The sequence below is a fragment of the Paralichthys olivaceus genome, chromosome 11, assembly GCF_024713975.1.
Source record: "Paralichthys olivaceus isolate ysfri-2021 chromosome 11, ASM2471397v2, whole genome shotgun sequence".
NCBI lineage: Eukaryota > Metazoa > Chordata > Actinopteri > Pleuronectiformes > Paralichthyidae > Paralichthys > Paralichthys olivaceus.
Genome location: NC_091103.1, coordinates 4,326,471 through 4,337,531, shown reverse-complemented (window position 1 = coordinate 4,337,531; position 11,061 = coordinate 4,326,471). Strand labels below are relative to the sequence as shown.

General features: G+C 41.5%; 1 protein-coding gene across 3 annotated transcripts; it reads right to left on the bottom strand.

The window, feature by feature from the left end:
• Nucleotides 1-1,671: 1,671 nt before the first annotated feature.
• LOC109634583 (porphobilinogen deaminase) lies at nucleotides 1,672-10,168 on the bottom strand. 3 transcript variants are annotated; one of them, XM_020095186.2, is made up of 14 exons: nucleotides 9,970-10,168; nucleotides 8,335-8,388; nucleotides 7,930-8,002; nucleotides 7,554-7,603; nucleotides 7,121-7,176; nucleotides 6,748-6,825; nucleotides 6,511-6,588; nucleotides 6,342-6,417; nucleotides 6,051-6,164; nucleotides 5,922-5,960; nucleotides 5,711-5,830; nucleotides 5,565-5,618; nucleotides 4,662-4,751; nucleotides 1,672-4,524 (listed from the first exon to the last, which is right to left on the bottom strand). In XM_020095186.2, exons 1-14 carry the CDS (start codon nucleotides 9,991-9,993, stop codon nucleotides 4,351-4,353), a joined length of 1,080 nt encoding a protein of 359 aa, XP_019950745.1. In that variant the 5' UTR covers nucleotides 9,994-10,168; the 3' UTR covers nucleotides 1,672-4,350. The 3 variants fall into 3 exon arrangements, with proteins under 3 accessions (XP_019950745.1, XP_069391183.1, XP_019950744.1); XM_069535082.1 differs by lacking the exon at nucleotides 9,970-10,168 and adding an exon at nucleotides 8,504-8,702 and having other exon boundaries at nucleotides 8,335-8,412; XM_020095185.2 differs by lacking the exon at nucleotides 9,970-10,168 and adding an exon at nucleotides 8,504-8,702.
• Between the last annotated feature and the right edge of the window lie 893 nt (nucleotides 10,169-11,061).

Here is an 11,061-nt window from a genome sequence, read left to right as displayed (position 1 = left end):
AACGTGCACAAAATGCACAATACAACACTCACACACACGTTTGGAGAAAAAATAATACCGTGTGTACTTTAAACATTGAACAAATTATCCTGACACGTGCTTGTGTATGTTATACATCCTGTATTCACTGATTAGCAGGGGCACACAAAGTTAAAACAAGTTCCCTGTTGTATTGATGGTTTTATTTTGACACGATAGATTACAACGTAGTTAACTTGACGCAGGTACAATGACAGACTGAGCCGGGAGGGGTCAGTGTTGAGCGTGGCGTTGAGGTGCGTGATCGCGCGCGAGACAACACGATTTTAACGAATTCGTCGCAAACATTTCTGGAACATTTGACAGGAAACTATAAAATTCAACCAACCCTCGTGGCGAATAGAATAAAAAACAACAACATCAAAGCCACCACCGTGCTTTGATCTGTCAGAGCTCCGTTCGACTGGTTTCACTCAGAACATAAGAGTTCGACGTTTTATTGGTGAATAAGCGAAAGAGCAGTTCAGTGTGAGAACAAAGTGTGGAGGTGATGGAGGAGTGAAGAGAAGGAGAGAGAGAAGGAGACAGCGGAGAGACAGAAAACACTGGACAGCGCCCGTGGGTTCGATCCCGTGAGGGACTGGTGATCGTTTATTCTCAATGAGAAAGCTGATGAAGTAACCACTGAGCTAAACCAGCGCGATCATTAAGCCTGGATGGAAACTATATAAACAGGAGTGATGTGATGTGTCTGCATAGACTGTTGTCTTCGTGATGATACAGACATTTAATCTTCCACCCGTTTATTTTCTCTCTGACAACCAAGTCACAGAACATTAATTGACTTTATTTCCTCCAAGGAGATTGTTATTTCAACTGTTTCTTGGTTCTTTAATGAGTCTGTAGAATTGAGTCACTTCTACTGAGGAAGATGCATGTTGCAGCTGAACACCCCTCACCTCTCCCTCCACTTCCAAACATGAAAAAGAACCTGTGGTAGCTTCAGTTGTCATAAAAACTCAAAAGGTATTTCGTTTGTCCAGTCTGGACTAATGTAAAAAACATGGTGGCCTCCGTAGAGAGGGTCCCCTCCATGTAAATATAAAGTATTTAAATATAAAGGGCCTTTTGTGGGATAAAGAAAACTACAATTCATACAATTTAGATGAAATGAACTAGTGAAAACATCATGAGGATTATTCTACATTCAATTTCTGCCAATAGTTCCCTTTCACCTAAATCTTACACACTGGACCTTTAAATACAAAGGGCTCATTCTAGGGTAAAGAAAACAACAATTCATATAATTTTGATCAAACACACTATTGAAAACATCACTGGGATTATTTTCATCTGCCAATAGATGAATATGAGGAGACAATCTCTCTCTGCATGTGTGAACGGCAAACTGCGGACAAAGTCCGGTCCCTATCCTCTGGAGATCCTCTGCAGGTCATGTCTGAAATCAAATTATCTGAGTGTGTGTATCGGTGGAACCTCAGCTTCATCTGGCTCCACATGACATCATCAACACGAGGCATCAGCATTCATTTGAGAGTTTGGTTTAGTTTCTGGATGTTGGTAGGAAGGGGAGACATGTCGAGCATCTTTAAATGCAGCCACTGGTCTGAACACAAGTGTTTGTGCTGTCATCTGAGGTTTGGTTAATTAAAGGAGAACTGGACAGTCGGGTATAACACACACATCTTTATTGACATTTGCTATTTCACATCAGTGTTTCTAATTTGACATGACTTCCACATGTGGCAAAACATGTAGTTACCGTGACACAGAATCTAAATAAAAGAACATTGAATGTTAACTCAAGCAGAAATTAAAGCTGAAAATAATTATGGCTGATGTTACCACCTGTCTCAGGAGGTTTTAATTAAGTATAATACACAATAAAGACCTAAAAAACAAAGGCAATCAACAACATACCGACTGTGGGTTTACTGCTGCAGAATAACTGTACTGTGACTTTAGAGGAAAGGTTCTTAGTTCTGCAGTTGTAAGGCAGCGTATACAGTTTACTCAGGCAAAAATGACAGCTGGCACTTTGATAGAAACTATAGTAAAGCTGACCAATCATACACGTTTATTTCATTAGGCAACATTATGGTCTGCTACAGCGTCAGGTTTTCATCAGTAACATTAGAAAAACATGTAAACTGCTTACATTTTAAATAGGTCTGGATGAAAATCATTTAAGTTGTATTTATGACTTAGCAACTCATGATTACAGCATAAATACCGTGCAGGTGTGTAGATACAGATTCAATATTTATGAGTTTAATGATTTAAATTCATTGTATAATAACTTAGATTATCTCAAGACAACTAAACCATACATATGAGATCCATCTCAGGAGACACAGGTGTAATTATGACAAGTCAAAATGAATACAGAGTCATTATGATGATTTTTCTCATGTTAGGTGAAGGTGTTGTGATTCAGCAAAACATGGTACCATCAACATGGCCGAGTTCATAATGTGTTCAGAGTGTGGCGATACAACAGTAATATACTGATAAGGTTTAGAGTAATATTGTGCATTATTTTCAGTTACATAAAGTCTGTCTCGCTTACTAACTCTACACAACAGTCGTATCCCTCATAGCCAGCACATGACAGCTAATAAGTTGCTGTGCGTCTGTGTCCTTCACCTTTTAAACTGTTTATTTTACTCCTGTATAACCACAAATGTAGCATTTACATTTAGTTAAAACCTCGTCTGCTGTCTAGTCTGATACAGATATTACAACCATTGTTTGAAGATGCAATCAGCAAAGCATAAACAGGAAAAAGTAACACTACACGGCAGCCCAGAGCACACTTAAAATCAGAGGCAAGAAAACTGAGAGCAGATGCAGGGAGAACCCCAGAGCTTAACATGGATTCTCCGCTTGTTTAGTAAAACTGGAAAAATTATAATGAAATATACTCGGGACAGCGTCATGTATATGAAATAAATTCTCTCTCTGTGGAGGTAGCTAGCATACTCTGAAAATGTGGTAAACCTCATTACAATCTAGATGAGCTGAATGAGGATCATGCAGAAAGAAAACCTCAGTGTGAGGAGGCTCACATGATGAAACTCAATACACTCCAGTGGATGAGACCTGATCAACTTGTGGAGGTGGAAAATCATCGACCTCCAGGGAGTTTAGAGCTGATGAATGAACGACTGAAATTACATTTATATTTACATTTCACAACCTTCACACCTAAATGAGCCGAGTGTATAATTACCAGCCAAAACACGGAGAATGTGCCCATGTGCTTTGAAACTGGTCTTTGGTACCATCAAGTCATCTATTTTCAAACCAGTGCAGATAAAAGCTAAGAGAGGAACTCTGGTTTAACAACCCTTTTCTACCTGTTTGTGGAAACTAATACTGGAAAAATATTTAAGAATGTGTAGAGATATGCTTTAAAAACAATGCAGGGTTTCACCATGAGGATATCAGCCAGTGATGGTACTCTAAGGCTACATCCATGCTATTACATTTTCATGGAAACACATCAAGTCTGATATGGATGCGCCTGGCGTCCACACTACCCCGGAGTTTTAGGTCTTATTCTGTCTTTTACTTTGAAAACTGGTTGTGTTTTAGTCTGGACAGACAGAAACTGACAAACACACCCACTTGCTGATTGTGTCTTTTCGGTCATGATGTAGCCTCTGATTCGTCAGGCTCTCATCTCAGACCCTGATGTTTTTGCTAACATTTGATGTGCAGTTAGACTCTGTATTTTAAAAAGATACAACTGCTTACATGCTTATGAGACGAGCTATTATTTGTGTAGAGCGGCGCCTGCATGCCCAGTGTACATGAGAGGTTATGTGATATGCATTTTCAGGGGTGCTAGTATGGACGATGACTGAACTGATGTGGACAGAGATCGTTTTAGCTTGAAAACAGCTTTCAAACTAAATTGTAATAGTATGGATGTAGCCTAAGTGCTGAGGGTTGGGTTTGTGTCAGTGTTTGAAGGCCTTTTTGCTTCCGATTGTTCATCACAGGCGGTTTGTCGGTGACTCTGAGGATAGCTCCATGAGGCACTATATGTAAGAACAGGCTGGAACCAAGACCAAGAGTGCTGCACCCTGCATTGACTCTGAACAAACTGATATTGACAGGAGACATTTTATTAGACTGAGCACAACATTGGTCCAAGTAGTGTAACAATTTATTTGCTGCTGAACGAGCTCATCTGGTGCAGAAGGAATAAACGGCACCATTTGACACTTTTAGCTCAATTTAAATGTGTAACATTAAAAAAAAAAACAGAATTCAAGTTTTTACTTGACAGAAGACTGTGAGGACCCAGCCAGCTGCGTGGCCCCGCCCCTCAGCGGAGCAGCATTACCTTGCGTCATTGAGCTGCCTGGCCACTGTCAAGATCTCCTTGGCTCCTTTGCTCAGCAGTAAGTTGGCCAGGTTCAACCCCAAACACTCAGCTCTGTCTTGAGCTTCACCAGAGATCTTGGTGGCTGTCACTCCCACTCGCTGGACCTGCTCGTCCACCTCTTCTGAGCTCTGTCACACAGAGGCACATTGTCAAAGTGAGGTGTGTGAGGTGATACGGCACACATACACACACACACAGGAAAAAAAGATGATTTCCCACTGACTGCATGTTCCATCCAGACTGATTTTTGATGTTTGGCTGTTACCTTGTCAGCAGTAGCAGCGATGCTAGTCTGCATGGTTTCCTTCAGACTGTCGGATCCGTCCAGGCTGTACACTGCTCCCGTCAGGTAGAGCTGAAAAAACACGACAACTGTCACATTTACATTTATTATCTTAACCCAGACTTCTTCATTTTTTAAACTCGTAGTCTTCAGACCCAAATGAGTCCCATAACATCACTTGATCTCTTACACAGAGGCTGGCTAACATGAACATGTCCTGCTGAGTGAATTCATGAAAATGGAACAGCTAGTTTTCACCACCTATCTACCAGGCATCATTTGCAAGTTCCATCAACAGCATAGTCACAATGAAGCACAGACAAAAGCCATGTTTGCACCGAGGTTTGTATTTATCTTGTTTAACATTATACATTAAGTGTAACCAGGAAAGTCCCCAGAAAGTCCGGAGGCTCTACACAGTTCAGTGTATGTCTGACTTTGGTTCGAATTTTTAGAACAGATTTAAATCTGAAACAATAGATGCACGATCACATGTAAATATCTGTACTTCTATCAAACTGCTCAGCTTACTATCGCAGTCTGAAAGTTTGACATGCACACGTGTTTCTGTAAAAGATGCTTAGAAACCTGATAATGTGTATTTGTGACCAGCAAATCTTTCCGGGGGGAAGGTTACCAGCTTTTCTGGGAAACCCTTCGGATTCTTCGATCCCCTTGTCTGACAGCAACATAAACCAGGTGTCTTTTTTCAAATGACGTCTAAGAAACTGGTTTACAGCAAGAAGCTAACAGTGACTCAGTTATTCAAGTGCCTGTTAATGCTGGTTCGTAGGTTGCAGTGTGTCTTCACACATATTGTAGCCTCCTCATGTTCTGTTGAATGATGCACTGCTGTTAATGTGTGTCTAAACTTTGCAATCTTACCTGTGAGTCTTTTATTTCGGTGTTTACAGCCACTGGAACACTGCAGCCACCCTCCTGCAAATGGCAAACATTTTATTTGAATACACTGTGTCTGCCATGTTCGTAGAAAAGGAAATGAGTGGTGGAATCTGTGTCTGCTTGCGTACCAGCTGTTTGAGGAAAGCTCTCTCGGCTATGCAGCGCAACACAGTGTCAGCGTCGTGAAGGACGGACACCATTTCCAGGATGTCTACATCTCTGGCCCGTACCTCCACTGCCAGAGCCCCCTTAAAAAAGACATACAGACATGTTAGCATAATCAACCATCAATCATCCATCAATCATCCTCCTGTTGTATGAGTCACATGTTCCAATTACCTGTCCAACAGCGTACATACAGTCTTCAGGCTCCAGGATCTACCAGTGAAAAATAAAGAAATAGAGTCAATGAGAAAGGTCACACAGGAATACTTTAAACAGAGAACCAGGATATGGTCAGAACTGAACCTGGCTGATCCGGTTCTCCCAGCCCATTCTCCTGAGGCCAGCAGCAGCCAGGATGATGGCAGCGAAGTCCTCTTTCTCATCCAGCTTCTTCAGACGTGTGTTCAGGTTTCCACGCTGAGGACTACAGCTAAGGACAGAAACTTTGGCTTGACCATCACACCCTTCCTCATTCGAAATATATATATATATCTCCTTAAACCTGAATATGAAACAGATGGTGTGTTGTGTGGTAAAACACAAATAAGTTCGGTCTCATTTTCAGCTGCTTTCATTTGTTTTCTTGAAGGATACGATGTCTTTGAACACGAGGTGGGGGAATCTCTTCTTCAGCTGAGCAGCGCGGCGCAGTGAACTGGTGCCGATCACACTACACAAACACACGGTATGAGGTCAAGTTATTCATACCTTTGATATGACTGTGAAGCAAGTGCAACTAGAGAGACCATCCATTGTGCCTCACCTGTTTTCTGGCAGAGAATCAAGAGTTTTCCCTGCATTTTTTGGATGTAGAACCACTGCATCATGGGGATTTTCTCTCCTAGAAGAAAATAAAAACAAAGCACGGTGAGCTGGTCAGGTCAAAACAACCTTAAAGAGTCTACACCTAAAATTCTATAGGGATCTGCAGAACGGACAATCAGCAACATTTGACTTGTCCTGAGATTGGAGTGGAGAGCTGTAGAGGTGGCGCACTTACTTCATCACAGCTCCGATGGTGAATCCTGGAGGCAGAGTGGTGGGAAGGTCTTTCAGTGAATGAACAACCAGATCAACCCTGTAGGACACAGAAGAACCCAGTCATATACACGCCCCTTTTATGTTTCAATGCATACTATAGTACAACCACTCAATGGTGTGACATATTTTATATCTTCAAAGCAGCCACAGATCAGAGAGCTGTGCAGCACCAGAGGAAATCAAAGTGAGAGGATGTTGAATGGCAGCTTCAATACAAAAAGTAGGAGTCTTCCGGAGTGAAGCCCTTTCAGTTAAACAGTCTGTGTCAGCTGAGGAAACAATGATGTGAAGACAGTGTGGTGTCAGCCACAGATGACACAGGTCCTACTCACTCATTCTTCTCCAGAGCAGTCTCCAGCTCTTTGGTGAACAAACTCTTCTCTCCAATCTGCAGGACAATCAAACCACATTGTTATTTAACATCCATCTGTTACACTGAATGAGACATTTCTACAGTGAGTAGTGAACATGAGGTGCTTTTTAAAGCATTTCTGTTTCTTACTTTAAAAAACTGAACAATTTGACGTTTTTGGGGAAAAAAGCTTTTTGAATCGAATAGTTCGATGCCAGGGATCCAGCTTAAATGTGAGGGTTTTACTTGAATGTGTCACCTTGGGCTCTGGGATGTTGTACGGGGATTGGGGATGGTATTGTCTGGGATATTTTGCAATTAATCTAGAAAATAATCAGCCGATATATTGATATAAACAATAGTTGTCAGCTGTGGCCGGAGATGTGTGCATTCTTCATTTAAGCAAGCGTCACCTTCGATAGCGCCGTGTCAAGGATTTTGTCTCCTGTCGTTGACATGCCAACTGAAAGAGAAGATAGAACGATTCAATAATATGAAAAAACACACACAGAATGGTGAAAACACAGATCCACAGGTTTTTTGAAGACAAGTCATTTGTCCCCAGTAATGACACAGAGGACATTAAGTTGAAGTAACACACACTGGGGGTGGGTAATGAATGGCTTCAAGACCGTAACTGCTGATCAGTGAGTCAGACAAAAATTTGTATATTGAGTTATTGACATTTATGGAGCAGAATAAAAAATGTGTACTTTACGTGCACATCTTTTTTTGTTCTCAAAAACAAAACAAAAAACCAATAAAACTGAAGTCTGGGAGGATTCTCACCTATTTCCAAGTGGATGTCAGGGTAAAGGTCTTTCAGCTTCTCCGCCACACTGTCAGTCTGGATGCGAGCCAGCTGGGATAGAAAAGAACAGAAACCTTCAACTTTAGCGGGACTCTTTTGATACTTTTTTAAAAATACAACAAAAAAACCCTCTAAAAACAGAGTCAATGACCTTCATATCAGACTGGAGGAGAACAGTTATCTTAAGAAGACATTGTGGTGTATGTTATCTCTGCAAGAAGAGCTCCAGACATCTTTCTCTATGTGTATCTACAGCAGCATGCAGGAGCAGTGCACGAGATAACTCACAGTTAACTGACACATTAGGACTCTGCAGGATCTAAGTTCACACACTTTCATCGAAGCCGAAAAACATGAACTGGAAATACACAGCAGTACTTTACCTGACTTTTGCGGGTTCCGATCCGGATGACCCGACCAACCTTCCCATTCCCGTCCTGCAAGGGAAAAAGAGAAGTTGACTAAAAGACTTTTATTAACTATCTCCAGAAAACTCTTCCTGATATTCTGGCTCATGTCCATCAAACGGAACACTTTCTCTGCTCGCCTCACCGTGACGTATTTGTAAGGTCCATTCTCCATAATTCTGAGTCCGTACAGAGTGTCTGCACTGTGGAGGCTATTGTGTGCTCTGTGTGGCTGGGAATGCCTGCTGTGTCTTGGTAAGAAGCTGTGCTGAGGTCATATGGCCTCTAGATACTAAACAGAGGTCTTTTTTACCAGGAACCACCCCCACTTCTTCAAGATCTCCACCCCAAGATATCTCTGGTCCCCGGAGATAAGTGTGCCAATTCACCCGAGTCCGTTACAAGAGGCAGGGAGGAGCAGCTCACGGGTATAAGGTGTGGTCATTGAAATACACTGTGTTGGAAACTTTCTTTCCTTACACTCTTTATTTTCTGAATGTAATAATACTCTAAAACTATGAAAATTCAAATCACAATTCCCACTGCTGTTACTTGAGAGGAATGTTGAGTATCCGTTAAAATAGTTATGTACAGAATGAAGGGTCATATTCTTAACACTTTGCACAAACATTATCTTAAGAATCATCTACAAGTATTCCTCCTGTATTTAAAAATGGTGATGAAGAAGTGATTTGTTTTTTTAAAGGACACTTGCTAATTATTTATTATTTTTTGACTTTGTCTGCTAAGAGGAGATGAGGATTCCATAAAATAATATTGTTATTATATTGTGAATTTGTTTGTTTCTCTTTTTATCAAGTGTCATTCTCTGCTAATAAAGAAATAATATGATATGAAGTGATAATGATTGATATCAACTGATGGTTTGATATAACGTTGGTGTGGGATGTTCAGCATTTTAAAAATGTCAGATTATCTGTAACAAAACATTTCTTTATGTTCTTCATGTGATATTATGGATTCACATATTCATCAAGTCATTATGTCAAAGTTTGTCAAGACCCTTACCTCAGAAATCTAACATTTTACTTGTATCCAGCCAAACATTATCTTACTACCCCATGCACATCACTCAGTGTGTTCTCAGGGGAGCGTACGATGGACACACTTTCATTCGGCATCAGTGCAATAGAGCACAAGACACTTTACAAACTCAAAATTGACAACATGAAAACGTGTTTCCCTCCCTGACGAGCAGGAAACGTGCAGTTCGTTGAACTGTCTCTAACGCAGTGAAACACAACAGCTGTGTTTCTGTTCGGTGTCTGAGCCGAATGTCTGAGTCACGTCTGTTTAAAAGTCACAAACCATGGAACTGTCAGAGGCGTCATTAGTAACCACACAGCAGCCAGGGAATCAAACTCAAGAAGAACCGCTTGTCCACTACTCATCTCACAAACCCCGCCCCTCCCGCCTCCTACCGCCCAATAGGAATCAGAGCACTGAAACTGACGGAAACGTGAGCCAATCCCCTGCGCTCCCTGCGATGACGCATGCGGAAATGGCGGTCGCCAGCGCAGGGAGCAGTGATTGAAGGCGCCTCATGTCTGGTTCAAAACCTCCGGCTCAGAAGTGTCAAGACAAACTTACCGGAGACTGTTTCTCCTCCGACATCTCGTCGATCCGCTTCCCTCCGTCGGGTGTTCGGTCAGCAGCTCGTCCGTGCCTCCATTAAAACCCCCGAAGCGTTGGAGAGGCGTCGGTGCTCCTCTCAAACTGCTCCCGCATGAATGAACCCGGAACGTCGTGATGTCATTGGACTGGCTGGAGGTCATTTCCTTGTTCCGTCCTTCAGTTTCCTATTGGAGGAGAGAGAGAGAGTGAGAGAGAGAGAGAGAGAGAGAGGGTTTTAAAGATCAGGGTCAAATATCTGTGTTTTCTGCATGTGTCCCCTTATGTGTAATGATGATGCAATCATTTATTTACAACCCTCAGTATTAAAACTGAAGTTACATGCTCGGATCATCGAGAGAACATCTTTAAAGTTCCACTAGATTCAGTTGATCGACATTTATAAGGGATGGTTCGCCCAGAAATTTGAATTCACTCATTATCTACCATGTCGATGGAGGGGTGGGTGAAGTGTTCGAGTCCACTTGACGCTTTAGGAGTCTCAGGGGTTAAACTTTGTTGCGGCCTAATCCAATGCAATTGAAGTAAATGTTGACCAATCTTTCAATTTCACATTTTCGACTCGAAACAGCGACATGTACACCATGTTTGTAGTCTAAATGTCCTCTGATAACTATCCCTTCAAATCTTGTTCTAGTGTTCACGCACGATTAAAGACAAAATAACACATCAGAAAACTCTTGTTTCACAGAATCATGTTATTTATCAGAGAGTCCAAATGTTTATCCTTCACAAGAATTGCAGCTTTTATTGCCATCACTTTTAGAGGGTGTACACCTACATCTTTGGATTGAGGTCAACTCTGAAATAAAGACTAAAATTATGTTCTCAGTGTCCCTCTTACATGAGTTGTCATCAGGTTGTCATTCCAAAGTGTGATTGTGTTTTTTTCCAGATGTGACTTGATGATTAGGCCATGATAAATAATACCACTCTTTCAAATTTCATAGATCAAGTATCCATGAGAATATAATCCCACACGAAGATGTTCAAAATGTAATTTCTTTCTATGAGGGGCAATTCGGGGTTCAGCATCTTGCCCAAGGACAC

Bases quoted from the DNA above. Each gene is read 5' to 3' on its own strand.
- LOC109634583 (XM_069535082.1), bottom strand. From the start codon at position 8,533: ATGGAGAATGGACCTTACAAATACGTCACG. The intron at 6,165-6,341 runs GTATCCTTCAAG...TGTAGTCCTCAG, and splicing joins ACCTCGTGTTCAAAGACATC to CGTGGAAACCTGAACACACG. The intron at 5,831-5,921 runs GTAATTGGAACA...GTCTTTTTTAAG, and splicing joins GTATGTACGCTGTTGGACAG to GGGGCTCTGGCAGTGGAGGT.